Raw genomic sequence first — 21,743 nt, 5'->3', positions numbered from 1 at the left:
CAGAAAAGCCCAAGATTGCTCTTCCAGGAATCAGACTGCCAAGGCTGCTCTCCTGGTGAGCACCGGGATCCTCCTCCCCATAAAGGGGATCACTTTGCAGTTAGCTATGGCCATGGCCAACGCACCCCATGTTGTCCCCTCGTTTCAGAAGACCCCCCCCAGGGGCTGCCAGGTGGGACCCCCCAATCACCAGCTCCCAGGGGGTGTCCCAGCAGCAGGGGTTCCCCCAGTGGGAAGGGCTGGGTGACACCCCTAAACTCTGGTGCCCCCTTTCCCTGCAGCACTTGGAGGTCCCTTCACGCACCGGCGAGGCTGGGAGCAGGGGGTGGAGGGGAAGGCAAAGAGTTAAAGCTACCTGCTTGTGCCATCCCTCTTGACTCCACCTCGGAGAGAGAGGGGAGGGAAAAGGGAAAAAGAAAAAAAAAAAAAAAAGAGGAAAAGGAAGAGGGCAGAGTGAAGTGCACTGGTCGCGGGGCAGGACCATCGAGCGGCGCCGCACGTCCCGGCAGGCAGAGCAGCGCGGCCGGCCCGTCCCAGCTCCCAGCATGTTCCAGTGGTGAGTGTTGGCTGGGAAAGCGGCGCCAGCCCGAGTCCCACGTCCATCCCGCTCCGGGTCCGGCTTTGCCAGCAGCTTTAGCCCAGAACAGGGTCCCGCTGCCCTGCTGGCCGCGCGCCTGGGAGAGCCCCTCGCCCCTGCCCAGCATCCCAGGGCAGCGGTGCCTTTTGCTCCATGCCCAGCCCTGAAGCAGGGAGCCCCGGGGTGGGGATCCCCATCCCACCCGTCTCCCTCCTCCCTGGTGTCCAGGGGCACAGGCTGAGGAAAGGGGCTTTTGCAGGGAGCAGGGACGAGGAGGGGTCCGTAGCTCCGCGTCTGCCCGTGCCAACACCCGGGCGATGCTCCCGCAGCCGGAGCCCCCCGTGCCGGGGAGGCTGCTCCGTCACCCCCGGTGCAGGCTGTGTGGGGAGGGGGTCCCTGCCGCCCCAGGCACGGGGCTGTGCCCCGCTCCAGCCTCGTCGCGTTTCGGGCTGCTCGGGGGAGGTTTCTGTGCTTTCCCGCCGGCGTTTGCATCTCGGCACCATCCCCGCGCCCCGGCCTTGGCACGGCCACAGAAGGGGCTCTGTGTTCGCGCGGCTTCACGGCTGGTTCCAGCTGCGGGGCTGGGAAAAGCCGAGTCCACCGATAGTCCTGGCCAATCCAAACGGGTTCTGTGTCCATCTGAAGCTGGTGGGAGCCTCTCCGGGGACTGGGGCTGGAGAGTCTGTGTCTCCCGGGGCCACCCTGTCCACAGCATCGCCACCCGAAAGGGAAACTGTCTGCACTGGGGGATGTGTTTAACAGCCCTGGGCAGTGCCGGCGGTGGCACAACTGCCTCCCTGGGAGGTGTTTGAGCTTTTCCTGATGGAGAAAAGAGAGGAGGAGGTGGTAGGAGTGGGCTAGGACCCCATTTCCAAGTGGTCTCAGCACCAGCTGTGGTGATTCTGGCCATGAGGTGCCCAGAACGACCCGGCAGTCCGAAAGGAGACCTGCTGTTATCATGTTATTCCTGTAAACTCCCTGGCTGGACCCAGGCATCACCTGTGGTTGTGGCTCGGGGTCCCCATGTCCCCGGTGAGGTGGGGAGGAGAAGACCCAGCTCCTCTCCCCTTGGAGCTGGCACCTCCCCAGTGCACCCCGATACATCCAGGCTATCCCACCCCGGCTCCGGCCATCTCCACATGGAAAGCGGAGAGCCCCGGTCCCTGGGGTCTCCTCGGGCAGTGTCTCCTGCCTCAGCCGGAGCAGCAGCAGTGGCTGCTCCAGGGCGCTCGGCCCGGCCGGGCTCCGTGTGGCGGCCCAGGGACCGGGCGCAGCCCTGACGGGGTTAAAGGGAAGGGCGAGATCGGATTGGGACGGCTCCCTCATCAGTCTCAGCTGAGTGGCCGCATATAAAACCTGTCAGAGAATATCCAGCCGTTCGCCTTTAATTGCTTATTTCCATGCTAGCGAGCGTGGTTTTCCCACGTAAATTTGGGACTGCAAAATCTTTGTGCTTGAGAGGCTGCAGCGCCCGGAGCTCCTGCTCCCTCTAGCTCAGGGCTCCAGCACTTTGGACCGTCCCATCGCGGCTGAGTGCGACACTGTCCCTGTCCTCAGGGACAGCTCCAGGGTGTCCCGGATTGCAGGGCCCACCAACCAAGGCTCTTCTCCCCACTGTGAAGCCTTATTTAATTCAGCAGCCATGGGTCTCAGGAGCCATCGGTTCTATCCAGCTCTCATTTCTCAGAGCGCTGAGGGAGAGAGAAAAACAGTGGGACAAAAACAACCTTCCTGCCCAAAAACTCACACACGACTGGCTCCCGCTGGTGCTGCGGGGGATCTTCTGCCCCATCTCTTGGGGTTCTGCAGCTTAACCCAAAGAACCCGTCTTTGGGCAAACCCCAAAGCTGCAAGCTGGTGCCAGGCTGCATCCAGCTACCTAGGGCCATGTGAGTTTGAAGGCTATATAGAGAGAGAAAGAGAGGGTGGGTTTTTTTGGCTATTTGAAAGTTACTTGGGCTAAATTGTTCAGACTGCAGCCCTGCTTGTTGACTCTGTATTTTCTGCAGCCCCAGGAGGATGCAGGAAGCCCCATGTCCCCCTGCGCCGAGCTCCTGTGCTCAGGGAACGCGGGGGCATCCCAGGGCTGCGCTCAGCACGCGCAGCCCCAGCTGCTCCTGCTTTGCCCGACGTGGATTTGCATGGGGAGATGGCCCGAGGCGGCCGGCGGGAGGAAATTAGTGCGGATGCAGGAGCCAGGGAGGGAGCCAGCGCTTGGGGCCCAAGCGGGAGGCTGACAGGCAGAGCAGGCAGCTCCTCTGCTCTGTGGGGGCATCAGCAAGGTGAAAACCCACCTTGCTTTGAACTGTCTGGGAGGCAGCAGGTTGGGGGCACGAGGGCTCCTTGGAAGCAAATCCACGACGGTCACTAGAGCAGCTCAATGGGTCACCCAAACCCCCCAGAAACGCCAGGTCATGTGTGTGGGATGTGCAGCTCTCGACTCTCCCCCATTGACACTTCAAGTGCATCTCGAATGGCAGATTTTTTTTATTCTGACCCGCTATTTGGAAATGACCCACCGATGCCTGTTTTGTGCTGCTTCCGACTTCCTTTCTTGGTGCTGTCCTGCCTGCGAGGCCAGCCAGGGCCACAGGAAGCCTGTCCATCTCTCAGAGCTAATGTTTCAGCAGAGAAAATGATTCTTTTGTGTGTGTGTGTGTTTGTTTCAAACGGAATTTTTCACTGAAAACACATGGGAGTGTCCCACAGCATCATCCACAAAGCTGTGGTGGGATCAAAAGGTGACGAGACACAGACGAGGAGCATCCCACAATCCCGCCAGAAGATGCTTTTGCAGGCAAGCCTTTTGCAGCCCATGGTTTTCTCCTCCTTAATCCACTCGTGTTGTCTCTTTAGGAAGAAGACCATCTACAAAACAGTTTGCCTGTCCTTCTTGCTGGTGATCACGGTGACGGTGCTGCAAAGAGGAATGGCCCCCAGCCAGTTCATGCAGGGCCAGCAGCAGAAAGACCCACTCCCGCCCGAGCCCCTGAAAACTCAGAAGAGAGACAGCACGTTCTCCATCACCAGCTCTTTCTGGAAGAGCAAGAAGGAGAAAGCTCCCATGGAGGCGGAGGGGGTGGCAGAGAAGCACTCAAAATCCTGGGACATCACCACTACCAACTGCTCGGCCAACCAGAACTTCAGCAAGGTGGACTGGTTCAAAGGGCTGGAGCCCAACTTCCAGCAGTTCCTGCTCTATCGGCACTGCCGCTACTTCCCCATGCTGATCAACCACCCCGAAAAATGCAGCGGGGACGTCTACCTGCTGATAGTCGTCAAGTCCATCATCACGCAGCACGACCGCCGCGAGGCCATTCGGAGAACCTGGGGCCAGGAGAAGGAGGTGGAGGGTAAGAGGATCAGGACGCTCTTCTTGCTGGGCACAGCCTCCAAGGAGGAGGAGAGAGCCAACTATCAGAAACTGCTGGATTATGAGAACCACATCTACGGGGACATCTTGCAGTGGGATTTCCTGGACAGCTTCTTCAACCTCACCCTCAAAGAGGTCCATTTCCTCAAGTGGCTGAACATCTACTGCGACAATGTCCGCTACATCTTCAAAGGCGACGACGATGTGTTTGTGAGTCCCAGCAACATCCTGGAGTTCCTGGAGGACAAGAAAGAGGGAGAGGACCTCTTTGTGGGGGATGTTCTCTACAAGGCCAAGCCGATCCGGAAGAAGGAGAACAAGTACTACATCCCCAGCGCCCTCTACAACAAAAACAACTACCCTCCCTATGCAGGGGGTGGGGGCTTCATCATGGATGGTTCCTTAGCCAAGAGGCTGCACAAGACCTCGGAGACACTGGAGTTGTACCCCATCGATGACGTCTTCTTAGGGATGTGCTTGGAGGTCCTCAAGGTATCGCCCATTGGGCATGAGGGCTTCAAAACTTTTGGCATCGTGAAGAATAAGAACAGCAAGATGAACAAGGAGCCGTGTTTTTTCCGGAGTATGCTGGTGGTTCATAAACTGCTGCCTCCAGACTTGCTCCAAATGTGGGACTTGGTCCACAGTAACTTGACGTGCTCGAGAAAACTCAACATCCTTTAGCTCAGCTTCTCTGGAGAGCTGGGACTGAAGGGGGCCGGGATGGCCGAGCCCTGCTCTGGGAAGGGCTGAGCTCTTCAGGGGCGGCCGTCTCGAGGATGAGGAGGGCAGGGAGCCCGCGCTCGTGGGCAGGGGTTGTGATAGTTTGTGTTCCTGTACTGTAATGTGGTTTGCTCATCTCCAGCTGGGTTGGGGGTTGCTGAAAAAGAAGAAGGAAAAAAAAAATCTAGCACAAAATGAAAAGAGAGAGAGAGAGAGAGAAAGAGAATGAGAACGCGCACGCGCGTGTGTGTGTGTGCGTGTGCAGGGGGAGAGGTTTGGTCTCCAACTTGGGTACTACACTCACCAGAGCATGGAGGACAGCATGGGACGTGGGAGGGCTGCAGCACGGGTGTTTTTTGGAGATCCTCTGGCTACCTGGGAAAGCTGCTCCTCGAAGGGCTGAGTGGTTTACAAGCATGTGAGCTCCTGCTGCTCAAAAGTCATGGGGAATTTTAGCTGCTGCCCCAATTTCTCCTCCCAGTTTTAATGGTGTGGCACCAGCCCGGCCCCGCGGAAGGGGTTCGGGAAAGGGGCTCTGCTCGAGGCTGCGGTTGCCCTGGCACCAGCGCCCCTCGGGTCCAAGTTTGCAAACCAGAGCTATGCCGGTGGCACCCGGCCACGCAGGGAGGACCGTGCTCAGCCAAAATCCCCCAGGGATTTGTTCCTTCTCTCACAGGGAAGGGGAATAGGCGAGTCAGGCTAGCCCATCTCTGAAGCGTCGAGCAGGAACAGCTGCGGGTGTCCCGGGAGCATTGGTGCTTCTGTGGTGTGCAGAGCCGGGCCTGGGTCGTCTGCATCCAGTTTGCTCCTTTCCCAGTGGTTGTAACATTTGCTCCCTGAGGATGTGGCCAAGGACCAAGCTGGGGAACGGGAGATGCTGCCCTTTCCCCTCCTCAAAGGGACATGTGAGATGTCCCCTGGCCAGCTGTCCCTGACAGCAAAGTGCTCAAAACCAGCGTGGGCACTGGCGCCCTCGGGTGCTGGGCCTGCACCCCAAGGCCTCCCGCACACGGGGGACCTTCCCGGCCCTCTACCCGGACACGCGTGGAGACTGTGTGTGTGTGTGTGTGTGTGTGTGTGTGTGTGTGTGTGCGCCCTCCTGCTGCTCTCCCTCTCTCGCTCTCTCTGGTGCCAGGCATTGAAGGAAAAAAAAAAAAAATACTACCTCAAAGGTCCCCTGTGCAGTGCCTTTTTCTTTCTTTTTTTTTTCTTTCTTTTTTTCCTTTTCTTAATGTGTTTTGGAAACGTGCCAGTTTTCAGCTGCTCCGCGCCTACATGTTCCCCAGGTTGGAAAACAAACAAGGGCACAAAACGGCCAAAAAAAGGCCAGTCCAGTGCCAAGCCGCCCCACAGCTCCTTGGCTAGTGCCCCTGGCCACTCCAACGGGCTACGGATTCCAAGAGGAGGAAGAGAAGGAGCCTTTGGTGCCACCGGGCGCTGGGGGTGCTCTGATGGGCTGCAGCGGAGCCAGGCCCAGCCCGGCGGCCTTTTCGGCACCTTCCCAACCTTCCCTCTCGTTCAGGAGCGTGTTCCAAAACGAAGCCTCTGTCGTTGTTGTCAGGTACAGTAAATGCGGCTTCGTCCCGCTCCTGTCCACCGGGCGCACTCGGAGCTCCGCGGGAAGGCGCCGGGCTGCGCACGCAAACCTTTCCGTGCTGCTTTCCACCTGGCGGGACCTGGACAGAGAAACCTTGTAGATTTGGTGAATATCTTAGTTTCTAAATAAAGGTTAAAACAAAAACAAAGCAAATTAAAACAAAATAGAAGGGAGAAGAAAACTCAAACTCTCACCTCGGTTGTTGCTCAGGGAAACTGAGGCACAGGATGGGGAAACGTGATGCCCAAGACTGTCTTAGTGGTAAAGGCCGTGGGTGGCCTTGTAGCAGTGTCCCCCCCATCACACCGAGCCTTGGGAAATGAACCTGTCTGGGGTCCCAGAGATGCTGTCCTGGTATCTAGTCACCCCTGGATGTTTTTTTTGGTCTGGCAGCTCCATTCTGGATCGGGTGAATTTCGATGTCCCCAGCGTCCTGCAGAACCTTGGCCACATCAGCTCTGGGGGTCTCATGGGGTGAAGAGCCCTGCAGGAGCCCCCAGGTCCTGCCTCGAGCCTGGCATCGCTAACCTGGAGCAGAGGAGCAGCTTTCTGGGCTGCACGTCGGGAGCCTGGAGCGGGAGGCAGGGATGAGCCAGCAGCTCCTCCCTGGCCAGGCCTGTTGGAGCCGCCTGCCCCGAGGCTTTGTCAGCCACGCCAGGGTCACACCAGAGCCCCCGGCCAGCTTCTCTGAGCACCCCCAAACTCGCCACACGCAGCAGTGGCAGCACAGCAGCGTCACCGGGCGGGCACACGAAGCCCGTGTGGGCTCAGGGAGGCGGCAGGTAGGCAGCCCCGGCAGGACAGCACCGTGGGGATGGCACAGGGCGCAGGCGCAGCACCCAGCCCAGCAGTGAGGGACACGGCAGGCAACAAGGGAAGGTCCTTTCCCTTCCCTGCTGCGCTTGCCGTAAACCCACCTTGGAGCCTGGCACCCTCTGGAACAGCTGGACTCGCTGCCAGGACTCACATCCCGCAAATCTGGGGGCACATCCATTTGTTCTCCCCATCCCGGGGCTTTTAAGCAACCAAGCCTTGCGGAAGGGCTCGCGAGGCCGAGCCAAGCCCGCTCCATCTCCCGCCTCTCCCAGAGGCCCGGGAGCAGCATCCAGGCCGGCAGCAGCAGGGACACAGGCCGCGCGGCCGGGCAGCGGCTGCCACCTAGCGCCACGCCGCGCTCCGACCATTTGCCGGTGGCTGGGGCGCAGGCTCTAAAATGGCTGATGCCAAACGGTAGTTCCAAAGGCAGGAGCAGGGGCAGCTCATCTGGCAACATCAGCACTGTAAGGAATCTTCTCCCACCCCACCCCTGCCTCAATTTTGAGGCTCAGGATGAAAGGGAGAACCCGGCTGCGTGCTCCCCTTCACTCCTCCCCATCCCCGCACTAGAGTCCTGGGATGGAGCCATCACACACTCGTAAGGATCTCAGCAGACACTTAGGGTCATGGGCCGCTGCCTGGCAAGCAGTCCAGTGGGGCAGGAGTCAGGCCACACAAGGGCAGGAGGCTGCAGCTCGCTGGCATCAGCCCAGGTTTTTAATAGCACAGAAACTTGACCAAGAGGGTAGCTGCTAGAGCCGGATTTCCCACACGCTTTTCTGCACCCTTGCCTTAAGGTGCAAGGAAGGGCTTTGTAACAGCCACCCCAGCAGCAGCCCTGCCCCTTCCAGGGGAGCAGTCACAACTGTCCCCAAGAAGCCCCCAAGCCCTTAACTTCTTTGGCCCTGTCCCAGCCTAACTCTGGCCCCACAGGCCTGTGTCTGGCAGGCTAAGCTGCAGGGGGCGAGGGAGGTGAGGGGCAGTAGGGCTGGTGCTACAAATGAGCTAAAGCCTTTAGAGACGGTAGATAGAAGCCCCAGGAGCTTGGTGTAAGAACAGAATTTAGTTTTAAGGGGAAGAAGAAAAAAAAAAAAAGTTGCAGAGAGGTGTAATGGCAAGAGTAGAGCTGCACATTCTACTCACTCTTCCAAGAAACAGGGTACGTGAGACTAGTGGTAAGAGGCTAACACCCCTTCCTCCTCTTTCCCTGCCTCCTCAGGCACTACATCTAGCACCAGAAGGCTGGCTTGGTTAAGCTTGGCCTGAAGCCTGTGAAAGTGAAGACCTTGGAGAGTGAAGACTCCCAGCCGAAGGCTCCCAGCCCTCCTTTGGTTAGTGGCGCAGAAGTAACACGAACCAGTTTAGGTCCTTTAATCTGTCCAAGACAGGGTGCTGAAGCACAAATGATAAAACATTCTGCATTTTTACAGCAAAAAATGCTACAGAAGTTTATAGGAAAAAAATATTTTTGTACATGGGTAAAACATTATAAATTCAAGACAACTCACAGACAAGGGGTAAATTCCCACATATCTATCACTCATTTCTTTTAAAAAGTTCATTTGAATAAGCAAGCAGGCAAAAGGGCTTGCTATCTCTTCCTTGAAATGAAAATTGTTTCTTCCAAGTGGCTCACAGTACTGCTTCGCATCTTGGAATGTCCTCCGAAGGCTCCGCCAAGATAAAAGGAGAATAAAAACCCCCGGAGTCCTTTCAGATAGTCTCAGAGAGCAGAAGAAGGGGAAGGAAAGGGAGAAAAGTTTATTCAAACTTTATCTTCTTTCCTTGGGGTTTGTGATCTCCACCTCCTCCTCTGCCTCCTCGGAAGCCACCTCCTCTACCTAAAAAGAAAATCAGGTCGAGAAGCAAGTTACATGTTATTGCTAAACAGACAGGACTGCCCTTCAAACTCACTCTGGCACAGAACAGAATAGCACACCAAGTGTCCTGCAGGACACCGCCACATTCCTACCCATGGGAAGAGAAGGCTTCTGCATTTTCTTACCTCCAAATCCTCTGCCACCACCTCTGCCACCAAATCCACCTCTTCCTCCTCTGCCGCCTCTGCCGCCACGACCACCAAATCCACCTCCAAAGCCGCCGCCACGTTGAAATTCACCCTTGGGCTTGGCAAAATCAAGGATCACTTTGTTTCCATCTATCTCTCCATCCTCCATGGCTTCTTTAGCTGCTTTGGCATCTTCTGGGGAGCTGAAGTCCACAAATCCAAACCTACACAGCAAGGTAAGAGACAGTCAGCTTCCAAAGGATCCACAAGCCACAGGTTCACCTGCAAGTACTTGATAATAATCTCTTATGCAATCCTGCTGCAATCCTGCAATCATCACACCAGTGATCAGGAACATATTACTTGTTGAACAGCAATGGCGAAACACAACTGATGGAGCCACAGTGTGAGTTTGCCAATACTGAACAGTTTAATATTCTTCTCGTGCGAATCCATAGGCTGCCATGGATTTGTCGGCAGGAAGGAGCTCATAGAGAAGACAAGCACACGCAATCCACTAACAACTGAATCTATGTTTTAAGCTTGTTCTCTACTTCCATGCACCTTCCTGGTTTCAGAGAATCACCTGCATAAACATTAGAGACACCCTGAACTACAATTAAAGTGAATTAAATAACAGAAAGTTGCCCACAGGAGGTCTAACATACCCTTTAGATGATCCAGTGTCTCTGTCTGTGACTATTCTAGCACTTATAGAGCCTTCAAACGATTCTTTTAAGGTCTCTTCTGTTGTATCCTCAGAAAGGCCTCTGACAAACAATGTTTTGCTTTGTTCTGTGAAGAGAGAATCCATTTAGGGAAAGTCTGAGCAAATAATCTATTGATCACTTATTACCAATTTACATCACAGACTGTCAAAAGAACTTATGGTGCTGTTAAAGGGTTTGATTTATGTTTTAAAGGCAGCCCAGAACAGCTAATGCTCTGAAGAAAGTTTTTGAACTTTTGAGGGACTGCAATTAGAACCTTATATGAAAAACACCCTCACAGACCAACTCCAGACTGTCAAAATAATTCCCTTTTTTAAAAATAGATATTAAGAGGACAAAAAAAGTCTGCTGGATCAGCACTTGACTATCTAGAGGACTTTGCAAATAGTTTCATCAGCATTTCAGATAATCAATCATCATGTCCAGCACTAGCATTTTTAAAGCAACTCTTCCACTCCATAGGCATGCCAGCCCTGATTTCAAGCAGATTTAGGTTTGCATGGATTAAGCCCAAATCACGGCTGTCTCAAGACCAAGTGATCAACCGGGGAAACACTTACGATTAAAACCTCCTCTCGCATTCGTGTTCCCTTTCTGCCATGCTGGTGAACTGAACTCCAGTCTGATTGCTCTGCCTTCAATTTCTGTGTTATTACACGAGTTTAAAGCCTCTTTGGCATCTTCAGCTGTGGGAAATTCTACAAATGCATACCTATTTGAAGGGGAAGATTTCAGTTAGGCTGGGAGCACAGAAAAAAAAAATCAGAGCATCATGCCAACTGCAGGACATGGTACAGATGCAGAACATACCCTTTAGGCCTGCCCTGGTTGTTCTGTGGCATCCTGATGGCAGTGGCCTTTTTGAACAGTTCTTGAAGAGTCTCTTCTGAGGCAGAGTATGACAGGTTGTTTACAATTAAAGTCTTTGTCTCTCGATCTCCTCCTCCTAGGAAGGAAACACAGTATTAGAAGTGCAAGTCTAGAAAGGGACGGGTTTCTCTCTCACTGCAAAAGACCCTAGAGTAAATGTTGCCCTTCCCACCTCCCTTGGGCACAAAGAAGGCTAAACAGCACTGGTTTATTCACCTGGACTAGTTTTCCTCCTCCAATGGACGAAACATGCAGCACAAACATGAAAGGCATGAGCACAAAACAGGTGCTTCACTGTTGCCTTAGTTTTCCAGCAACGCTTCAAAAATAGTTCTATCCCTATCCAGCTTCTAAAACCAAGTGGAATTAAATCTTAAGCACCATCCACATCCTCGTTACAGATATAGAAAAATACCTTTCTGACTTTCTTGTTGGCTCTTTTCACCAGTGTAGTCAATAACCATGGCACGACCATCAACCTCTGTGCCTTGCTTCTCCTCCAAAGCTTTCTCTGCTTCAGCTTCTGTTTTGAATTCAACATAGGCCATCCTAGAGCACAGGAAAAACAAATAAATGTAATTCTGCCTGAAAAGAGGCACTTGCTTATGAACAGGTTTATGTGAAAGTGCTTTCCACTGGCATTGGCACATCACATTCAACTCGCACATCTAAGCCTGGAGGTGTCTCAGGACAGGTAAAGGAACAGGAGTTTATCAGAACACATTAAGTGTTTTAGAAACAAAAAATGGCCAACAATCCTCTCAGCTACATACCCTTTGCTGGCTCCCTCCTTGCTAAATACTAGCCGGACTTCTAGTGCGTTTTCAAACACGTTTTTCATCTCTTCTTCAGTTACACGGTAGGGCAGATTCTTCACAAAAAGTGTTCTAGCATCTCTCTCTACAAAGAAAAATAAGCACAAAGTTAGTTTCATACTACCATTTAGCCAAAATCTTCTCTCATATACTGCTGGTTTATTAATAAAAACAGAGCAAATTCATCACCAAGAGGCAGACACAGGGGAAATTTGCATTTCAGAACCTAAAAAGGCAATTATTATGACAAACAAATAGGCTGCCATTATTTCTCTTCCTCAAGAGCATCAAGCCAGAATGCAGTTCCTATAGCTGAGGACAGAACCACATTTCCTCATCACATTCCTAGTATGCGTTATTTCTTAAAATGATTTTTTCAGACATTCCAGTCAGAGCTGGCATATCTATATGTTAACATACATACAAACTGCTAAGAAACAGTTTATGTCAAAGAGCTCAAGTTGTAGCCATGCCCTAAGCTAAGTGTTAACCACTACTAATTATTACAGCTTCCTTCCCTATCACCTACAGGTATTCAGTGTTGTGTTGTACCTTTCTTATTTTCTTTAAGGCTTTCCTTGCTCTTTGCTTTTTCCAGTTTGATCTCCAAGCCCATGAGCTTCTTTCCATTCAGCTGAAGAGCTTTATCCAGATCTTCAGCAGATGAGAAGTCTACGTAGCCAAATCGTCTGAAAGAGGAATACATTTATTATCTGGTCTGAAAGGCCCTAGTATCAGAACACAAACTCAGAAGGGCCTGGTCAAATTAAACTGTTAATGAAATAAAGGCTAAATGCCCCAGAAAGGCAAAGCAATTGTACAGAATGCAATAGCTCTGTAGTTCAGTGGCAGCTTTACTTTTTTGGGATATACTGTCCGAAGTGGCTGGTGGACAGACAAACATTATATCCTATCAGTACTGCACATGTCCTGCACTGCTTCCAGAGGCACATGCAAGCATCCCAGCATTTTGAGGAACTTACTTAGAAGAACCAATTCTAACTTCTGTAACTTGGAGATTCTTCTTGCCAAAAAACTCCTTGATAGCAGTCCTCAGTTCTTCATACTCCTTGGTTGGTGTCAAATTTTTCATGAAGAGAGAGAAAGCTGAAGCAGACCCTTTAAATAAAGAAGTAGGTTTGAGACTCTTTATGGCAACTAGATCAACTGGAAAGCAACTGCAGACAGCTTTAGCACATCAGTTTCTGCTTAAAAGTAACATCATGCTTCAGTATTAAGTCCCTTAAAATCATCACTTGTGCTAGCAAAAACACACTGAACATCTTAAGCGTTTCACTTATGTCTCTTCTCACCCAGCAGCCCAGTATAAAATAGAGATGCCTTAAAAATATACAAATACTGTGGACATCATTTGATGACCCTACACCAACCTACCTTCTGTTTTCTTTTTCTTGGCCTCTGGTGCACTTTTATTGGCCATTTCTTTCTTCCTCTTTCCAGGTGCTTCCTTGACAGGTTCTGTGTTGGAGAAGAAATAAAAGACAACTGGATTCAAAGTGCAAAACAAGCAAACAAAAAAAAATCCCCAAACCACAGCTCTTCTATGGTGGATCAGCACACAAGTATCTTTATGTAGATACACAAAACTTTCCTGTGTCATTATGGCAACTACTCCTTATTTCCCACTTCAAAGACCAAAACTAGACAAAAATTACATTCAGGGATCCTTCCCATTATTATGAACAGCTATGCTCACCAAAACATTTAAACTCACTTTCATCCTCACTTTCCTCCTCATCCTCTTCATCTTCCTCATCCTCCTCTTCATCTTCCTCATCTTCATCATCATCATCTTCATCCTCATCTTCAGACTCTGCCTTGGCTTTAGCTGGAGTAGCCTTTGCTGGAGTAGCTTTCTTTACTGGAACAGGTGTTGTGTCCATGGCCTCATCTTCAGACTCTGAAATGAGTTCAGCATAAAACTTTGAGCATGTTCAAGATTAAGGCATTTTTAAAATCAGGCATCTCTGCATAAATTTACATGATCTCAAGAAAGTATTTTTATCTTTATAGTGCTTAAAAATTGCAGTTTTAGGAATTAGGCCAAGCTTTCTCTTATACATACCATCATCTTCCTCCTCCTCCTCCTCCTCTTCATCCTCCTCATCCTCAGATTCTTGCTTTGCTGGCACAGCTACAGGTTTTTTGGCTGGGACAGCTGCAGGCTTTTTGGCTGCAGGCTTCACTGGCAGTGCTGCCTCCTCCTCCTCATCTGCAAGACAGAGCAGCAAGTGTTCACCCAGAGCACTCAACCTCCAAACTCAGCCAAGCACTCTGCCAAAACCCAGCTAAACAGAAGTACAGAGAACAATAAGAAAACTAGAACATGCTTCACACCCTGAACGACCCTGCACCCCACGCTCCACCACGATCCAGGTGGAGTCCAAGAAACTCCCCAGCAAACCTCACTAACTCTTCACTTTTCCTTAACCAAACTCTCTCTCGAGCACGAAAACATGCTTGTTGTTAACTTATCCAGCCACCAGGCTGAACAAACTGGAGTCAGCTTTTAAAATGGACACACACTCTAGAAGTAGCTTACCAGACTCATCTTCCTCATCCTCATCATCCTCATCATCTTCCTCATCCTCATCATCATCTTCATCTTCTTCCTCACTCTCTTCCTTCTTGGCATTCTTTCCATTTTTTGCTCCTTTGGCTACAACAGCAGCCTTTTTAGGTGATGGAGCAACGGCCTTCTTAGCAGGAGTAGCCACAGCCTTCTTGGCTGGGGTGACTGCCTTTTTTGCAGGGGTAGCAGCCTTCTTGGCAGGGGTAGCCACAGCCTTCTTGGCTGGTGTAACTGCTGCTTTCTGTTGTTTCTTCTGAGGAACCATCTGAAAGACATCAAATCAGTGCAGAACCTTTAAAATGCAGCTCCTTTGAAGGGTTTTCAGACTTAAGAGTGACACTAAAGTGACATTATGTCTTGACAGTCAGTGAGAGCTATGCAGCCACACTCCTGATAATGTGGCACTATAGGGAATTCAGCAAAGAAATGGCTCTCCCCAAACACCCAGTAAATCACACACTTGCTTTCTCTGGACACCTGTACTTTTTCTTGTATATCTTTCCATCTATGTCTTGGTATTGCTACTCGAATGTTGCAGCCTTGCAAGTATATAGCAACTGTAATCTAGCAAGTACCCTTCCAAGAGACTTACTTGACTTACTTTGCTGCTTAATTGAAATCACTGTTAGCTTGGTAAAGCTCAAAAGCATCTTTGCCATGGCTTTGACAACTTCTGGAACCGCCAAGTATCTTTTAATTTCCTACTACTGAAATAACATCTGTAATTTTTTCTGGTAGCACATTAGAGCCTCAAGCTTTTAGTCTTATATATTACTTTTATGCAATTATATGTGTTAGAAAATTAGCACAATTTTTTAGTTATCACATAAAATGGATGAGGACCAGCAGAGCTGCTGAGGTCCTACCAAATGTGTTATCGCTCACTTGCTCATCAGTATGAGAAGGAGCTGTAAGACCCAAGCAGTCCTTTCAAGTCTAGAGGTACAGAGGGTAACCAGTTTAACCACTTTTCTTACTTTTCTCTTAGGAAGTCACAGTTATTCTTCAGCTCAAGTTAATGGATATACGAAATAGCCGGTACCGTTCCTAGCCCCATGTGCCTCCCCAAACCTGGCAATTCTGTCTCCCCTGTCCCGGCTCGGCTGCATCCCAGGCCCCTCACCTCTTCCCCGCTGCTTTCTTCCAGCTCGGAGGACTCTTCTTCCTCGCTCTCCTCCACCTTCTTGGGAGGAGGCGCCATTTTTTTCTGCTTCATCTGGTTTTTGGGAGTCTGGAAGAGACGGGGGGGGGGTCAGAGGCGGCGGTGCCCGCGACGGGGGCGGCTCTTTGCGGGGACCCCCCGAGCACGTGGCCGCGGGGCGCTCCCGGGCCGCGCTCCCACGTGCTCGCTCTCCCCAGGACACCACGTGGCCGCGCGCCGCCGCCGTAGCCCCGCCCTGCGCGCGCGCTCCCGCGCGGCCGCGCGCCCCGCTCCCCCCGCCCCCCCACCGAGCAGCGCGCGCGCCCCGGGCCCCCCCTAGAGCGGCGCGCGCCCGCGGCCTCGTGCGCGCGCGCGGCAACATGGAGGAAAAGGGGGGGGGGGCTTGAAACCGCTCCCTGCGGCGCGCCCCTCCTCCCGCCGCCATATTCGCGGGCGGCCTGGAAACCGCCGTGGGAGCGCGCGACAGCGGGAGCGCGCGGCGCGCGACCTGGCCTGCCCCCGTCCCCCATCCGATCCCCCCACCCCCCGCTCCTTCACCCCCCCGCCCTCCTCCTCGTCCCGGCGCCGCGCGCCGCCCTCACCTTGGCGAGCTTCACCATGATGGCGGCGGGGCCTGGCGACGCAAAGGGCGGCGGCCGGGGGTGCTTCCGGGAGAAAGGCCGCGTCCAGCGGGGGGGCGGGCGCAGCGCGAGGGGTCCCGGGTGGGAAGCGGGAGCGGCCGCGAGGCGCTGGCGACCGCGGCAGGCACCGAAACGAAAGAGCGAGCGCAGGCCCCTTCCGTCCGCTTGCCTAGCCCTCCGCCGAGCCCCGCCCCCGCCGCCCCCGCCTCGGCCAATCGCCGCGCGCGCGGGCCCACCCGGCCAATCGCCGTCCCCGCCCCTCGTGCTCCTCGGCCAATCGCTGGCGCTCAGCGATCAGCCAACGGGGGAGCGCGTTACAAGCGGAGGCTGCCGGGCGCGCGTGCGCCGCGGGAGGGGGCCGAGAGGAGCGCAGCCCGCCCGCCCGCGGGGCAGCGGCGCGACCAATGAGAGAGCGGCAGCTCGGCGCCTGCGCGCTGATTGGACGGCGGGGCTCGGCGGCGCGGGGGCGTGGCTGGGCCGCAGCCGAGCACGTGGCGAGCGGGCGGCCACGTGGTGCCACCGGCCCCGGCGCGGGGGGCGTCCGGGCGGGGGCGCGGGGTCGGGAGCGGAACCGGAACGGGGAGGAGGGTGGGCGGAGGGGCCCAAGGGCGGGGGATGTGGCGGGATCGGGGAGCCAGCGGGAGTCCCGGGGGGAGGTGGGGGGCAAGAGCCATGGGAGACTAAAGGGAGGGGCCTCATGGAAGGGGAGTTCCCAGAACCGGAGGGGTCCGGGAGCCGAGGCGGGTCCCTGGGGGCTGTAGCCAGAGCCCTTCAGGGCAGCCCAGTGCTGCTGATCGGCTCCAGGGTAAAACTTGGGCTTTGCTTTTTCTGTGGAGGACAAAAGCTTGCAGAGGGAGTGGGGGTTTTATACCATTCGCAGTTTCTGCTGCTCTTTCCCCTTCTCCCCTTGTGCCCCTTTTACCTCTCTCTTCCCTTGCTGACTTGCTCAGATCTCAGTGCGCCCCCAGGCTCTTACCTTCAGCTGCTAAACTCGAAAGTCTCTTGAGTTCAAAAGGCCCAGGAGCTTGCAGGCTTGCAGATACCAGCACTGCGCTTGACACAGCAAATGACCTGCAGCACAGTGGGAAAAGGCAGGACAGCGCGGCTGCTGGGAGCAGCACCGCTGCCTCATGGGGCCGAGGAAAGGCCCTGAGCTGTAGGAAAGTTGTGCTTCCTTAATGACTGGTGAAAGACAGATCCGCCCTCTTCCCACGGGATCATACCCCAGTGGCTCTGAACTTCATGGTGTTGCAGCCCTGTTTACCTGGCAGGGTCCTGGTTGTGCTGCTTTGCGTCCTGCCCGGCCCGGCCTTCCCTGCCCTGAGTAGCCGAGGGCTGAGCGCGTCTGCTGCTCCGCCTGACGGTGCCACAGCAAACAGGGACGGGCCTGGGCTCTCCTGCCTGTGACTGTGCCAGCGGTTTCACCCTCCCCAGCACCTGCTTGAGAGAAGGCCCTGATGTTGGGAACAAAAGAACCTTCAAGATTTAGATAATAATAATAAAAATAATAATAAAAAGCAGGCACCAGGTGGATGCGGGCTGGGAGGGGATGCCCCTGGGGTGCTCAATGCTACCTGCAAGCAAGGGAGAGCAGTTTAGCTGCCCCCTCAGCCACCTCCTGCCCCCTCCTCTGCTGGATGAAGAGAAGAGGTTCCCAGGAGGTAGAACCAGGGCCAAGGAAAAGCCCCTGTGCAGGAGCAGCGCCTGGCTCGGTGCAGCATGTCCCGCCACACGCTGCAGGAGCCAGTAACACAAACCCAGGGCTGCCTGCTGGGATGCAGGGTGTCTTGGTGCCACCCCCAGAGACACAGGCCCCGGGGGAATATTCACTGCGCTAAGCAGGAGCTGATTGCTCCCTCCTTACTGCATGTGCCCGTGGTGTAACGAGATCCCTTCTTATCACTGCTCTTCCAGCTGTGCTGCTAGAGCCGGGGCTGGCCCCACGTCCCTTCTGCAGAAGGGCTTTTCCTCATAGAAAAGGCAGCGGTTGATCGATTTTGGTAACCAGAGCACCAAAGGGAATCCAGGAAGAGCACAGGAGGGCTTTCCCAGGATACTTGGATTACGGCACAGCGGGCTTGGCCTCGGGAGCAGCAGGGCATCGCGCATGGCTGAGGGTGCACTGGGCCACTAGTGAGCAGGGCAGACACAGCACCCCGGAGCCAGGTCCTGCAGCCCTGAACTACCCGATGACCCCCCAGCCCGGCCCGAGGAACAGAAAACAGCCCTAAAAGGGGCGTCCAGAGGGGCTGGGCAAATGGGTGCAAACTGGGATACCAGGAAGGGATGGGTGCTGCTGTGCATTGGGTTAACCCTGCAGAGGGCAAGGTGGGTGCCCAGCCAGGACACCCCATAGGGACCCCAGTGGGGCAGTGTCCTCCCGTGTGCCCATCCACTCACGCCTGGCAGCGGCTGGACATTTCCGCTAGATGGTGACAAAAGGCTGTGTCTGCCTGCTTGGTTTCTGGGGGATGTCAGCACAAAAGGGCATCACCTCAGTCCTGCACTGGTGGCTGGAGGGACTGGAGAAGGGACAAGTCTGGGCCCTGACCACGACCAGGGCGAGAGGGGACAAGAGGGGACCAGGGTTGGGATGGCCTAAGCAAGGCCCATGCAATCGCTCCAGTGCTGCTCCCCTGCTTCCCCTCACTGTGGGATGAGGCTGTGAGTACCAAAAAAAAAAAAAAAAAAAGAAAAGAAAAAACACCTGATGACTCGCTCACAAATCTCCTGTGCATCGCCACGGGACCCTCTAGGATCCATTCACACAAATCCCCCCAGCACCATGCTGAGAATAAGGGTTTTGCTAATGCAGCATGAGTCCGATTCCTGCAGGACAGGCTGTTATAGCCCAGGTCCTTCCCTGGGCATCCCCTGCCCACAGCTCACGACAGAAGCTATGGGATGATTAGGCTGGAGGGAGCTTTGGAGCTTCCTCTTCTCTCCTGCAGCACAGAGAAAAGCCATGAGCTGGAAGCAGGGAAGGAGCTGGCACATACAAATGCTTTTATAATTTAAGAGGGAATCAACCTGTGGAAGAATTGCAGCAGCTGCTAAATGCTCTGATCCCAGCCCAGCGTTTCCGAGCCTTGTGTTCAGCTTCCAGCCTGGGGCCATAGGGAATGGGAGCCAGAGAAATCATGGGTCCCTGGGTGGGTTTGCATCTTGAGAGCAGCTCACATCAAGAAATTCAGATGAGCTCCCTTGTCACTTGCAGCAGCTCCCTGCAAAGGATGAACTGCACAAAACACGAAGCCCAAGTGTGGTTGGCCTGGAAAAGCCCATGCTTCTCACAGGCCACGTACCACTCCGTCCCACGCACACCTCCTGCCCCAGCGGAGCAGCTCCAAAGCAAAAACCCACGGCTGCTCTGCAGGCTGGATGCTGAAGATTTTGAGTTCACCCAGACTGCGACAGGGAGGTCATTTTAGAATAAAACCTCTGTGAACTGTTCGTCTCTCAGCAAAGCTGCCCTTGGGCAAAGGCTGACAGAGCAGTGCCCCGTGGCTTTGCCCCGATGACTCACGTTTTACCTGCTGGAACCTCCCACTGCTCACGGACGTTTGGCACTTGGCTGTCCTCACTTCCACACCAGCTCCCAGGCATGGGGCCAGCAGCAGGCAGACACTCCACTTGGAACGGGTCAGAGCAGCTCGGCCTCAAAGGAAGAGATATACGTACATACATGTTTCCTTCTCAGAGTAAAGACTCAAACTTGGTTGAGTCTCAGATTAGAAAGGCGGGAGTCTCCCTCCACTGCCTGTTTTATGGGGCATGTGCAGACACACGGATGCACGGACAACTCCCCAGTTTGATGAGCACCGGCCTCACCAGTTGGATCCTCCAGCACTTCCCTGCTGCAGGAAGCTGGCAGGTCCCAGGCAACAAACTGCTTTGGCAGCAGAGCCAGGTCCAATCCAGCCTAGATAACAACCTGAGGTTGGGACAGATTCCTTATCTCCGTGGGAAACGCTCCTCTGCTTTCCCTGGAAGCTGCCCAGCTGCACTGTCTTCGTAAAAATCACCCCAAAAGCCATGAGGTTTGCAGAAACCTGGGTGCTGAGCTGCTTTCCAAGTGTTTTTCCAAGCGTCATTTTCCAAGCGATGCAGAGGAAGGGACTGGGCAGTCCTGAGGACTTCAGGGCTTGCTCAGAAAGTACCCAGGTGGAAGCAGCTGGACCCAGAGCTGCTCTGGGCACCCCAGTGCCAGCTGTTTTGGGCAGTTTCATTTGTCAGCTCTTGGCATGGAAATTTTCCCAGTGGGGTGTGAATTAAAAGCTGCACTTTCAAACTTTATTTTCTTTTCTCTTCTGTTTTCAGCAGCTATTAAAAAAAGACCCCGAAAAACAGTTTTGCTCTGATCAGTGTTGTCAGACTTGAAGCCAGGTCCTCACCACCCCGGTGAGTCCCATTAAGCCAAGTAAGGGCATTACCACCACTCTTGCATCTCGAGGGAGGCTTTCCTTGGGAAAAGCCCTTTCCCTCCCATCCCTCACAAACTATCAGCTCATCTCAGGAGACCCAAATGACAGGGGAAGTTTAACGAAGGCTGAAAATTACCCTGCATCCTTCCTGCAGGTTTTTAATTGCAGAGCAAACAAAGCACCACATCGATTCACTCCGCTGGGTAATTAAATGCTTAATGCTATCAACTGTAAAGACATTACAGTTCAGCAGCCCAACACTAATGCACTAATAATCACTTATAACATGGCAAGGAAGGGGCATGAGCTGCTCCATGGGATCAGCACAGCTCCATGGAATGAGAGCTCGCAGCTAAAAGCTTTCGGATGGGAATTAGTGGCCTGGTGACCTGCAGGAGCTGAAGCTCCTGCCAGCTTGAGCCCAGGGCTGCAGGAGGGGGATGTCCAGGGAAACCCCCTGATTGTGAGGGTCAGGATGCAGCACTGGGAGAGCTGGGCTCTGAGTGCCCTCCTACCTGGGATGCGGCTAGCAATGTGGGTACAGACCTCAGGCAAGCAGTCGTTTTAAGATCGGGCACCAGAACGGCACGACCAGGCCTGTTTCACAGATGGGAAGTCTTCAGGATAATGCTGAAGCAGAGGAAAGAACCCAAAGGTTCAAGTCCTTGGCACAGGAGGACAGACCTACAGCCCCTTCCTGCTCTGAACCTAAAGCTGTCCAGGAGTCTTTGCTCTAGACAGGGTGTCCTTCGAGAGCACCACCTCCTCAAGGTGAAAAACTGCTGGGTTTGATCTCATATCTTCTTGAAAGAAGTTGCTCCAGTTCAGGAAGAAATGTTTGGCCTGAACACGAAGCCCATGGCAGACCAGGGGGCCAGTGGACATGAGCTTCACCAGCCAGTTGGTGCTGGGCACAGCAACCCCCTTACCTTAAATCAACTGCAGCTGCTCTGAGGAGAGAGTGGAGCAGCCCCCAAAAGCCTCCAAGATGCTGTTTCCATCCATGTCGAATCTGTCCAATAAAAGGCTCGTTAATATCGTTTGCACCTAGTTGCCACTTGGTCTTATCCAGGAGAGCAGGTTCACAAGCTCCCTAGGTACACCTAGGGGTCCAGCTGCTTCCAACACTTGGAAAGCAAATAAATAAGCTTGTCTGAGCTGGATAAATAACCTTCTGCCTCTGCATATTGCCTGATTTAGCTTCATGACATTATATGTCTCCCAAAGATTGGATTCATGGCTGGAAATCAAGTCACGTGTAAATAAATATATTTTATAGCATCTTTAAAAGAAAAAAGAAAAAGAAGAAAAGATTAGAAAGAGGTCCAAGGGAACGAGTCTTCCTCTGCACTTCCTGGGAGGCAGGAGAAGGTGCCTGCAGTTCTTTGGGAAGAAGCTTGGAGGCTGCTCCTGGCTCCAGCAGTCTGTCCAGCG

The 21,743-nt window shown here is 53.6% G+C and overlaps 2 protein-coding genes and 2 non-coding genes across 5 annotated transcripts; 1 reads left to right on the top strand and 3 right to left on the bottom strand.

Annotated features, from left to right (window-relative positions):
- The first annotated feature begins 519 nt into the window (after positions 1-519).
- Positions 520-4,638, top strand: B3GNT7 (UDP-GlcNAc:betaGal beta-1,3-N-acetylglucosaminyltransferase 7). Its single transcript, XM_010225051.2, has 2 exons — positions 520-556; positions 3,434-4,638. Exons 1-2 carry the CDS (start codon positions 546-548, stop codon positions 4,632-4,634), a joined length of 1,212 nt encoding a protein of 403 aa, XP_010223353.2. The 5' UTR covers positions 520-545; the 3' UTR covers positions 4,635-4,638.
- A 3,804-nt stretch (positions 4,639-8,442) lies between these two features.
- Positions 8,443-15,949, bottom strand: NUCLEOLIN (nucleolin multifunctional protein). Of its 2 annotated transcripts, none has more exons than XM_088525515.1 (15): positions 15,847-15,949; positions 15,227-15,334; positions 14,074-14,368; positions 13,597-13,743; positions 13,246-13,431; positions 12,906-12,989; positions 12,494-12,629; positions 12,063-12,199; positions 11,469-11,595; positions 11,111-11,244; positions 10,636-10,768; positions 10,386-10,537; positions 9,763-9,889; positions 9,092-9,318; positions 8,443-8,927 (listed from the first exon to the last, which is right to left on the bottom strand). In XM_088525515.1, exons 1-15 carry the CDS (start codon positions 15,862-15,864, stop codon positions 8,848-8,850), a joined length of 2,091 nt encoding a protein of 696 aa, XP_088381641.1. In that variant the 5' UTR covers positions 15,865-15,949; the 3' UTR covers positions 8,443-8,847. The 2 variants fall into 2 exon arrangements, with proteins under 2 accessions (XP_088381641.1, XP_088381642.1); XM_088525516.1 differs by having other exon boundaries at positions 10,636-10,765.
- LOC148594567 (small nucleolar RNA SNORD20) lies at positions 10,174-10,250 on the bottom strand. Its single transcript, XR_015913424.1, has one exon. It is a non-coding gene; the product is annotated as a small nucleolar RNA SNORD20 (small nucleolar RNA).
- On the bottom strand, positions 12,704-12,773 carry LOC148594566 (small nucleolar RNA SNORD82). Its single transcript, XR_015913423.1, has one exon. It is a non-coding gene; the product is annotated as a small nucleolar RNA SNORD82 (small nucleolar RNA).
- Positions 15,950-21,743: the final 5,794 nt, after the last annotated feature.

Source organism: Tinamus guttatus, unplaced genomic scaffold, assembly GCF_059628265.1.
Source record: "Tinamus guttatus ecotype Peru unplaced genomic scaffold, ASM5962826v1 Tinamus_guttatus_pri_ptg000227l, whole genome shotgun sequence".
In the NCBI taxonomy this organism is placed as follows: Eukaryota; Metazoa; Chordata; class Aves; order Tinamiformes; family Tinamidae; genus Tinamus; species Tinamus guttatus.
This window is presented reverse-complemented; position numbering and strand designations above follow the sequence as displayed.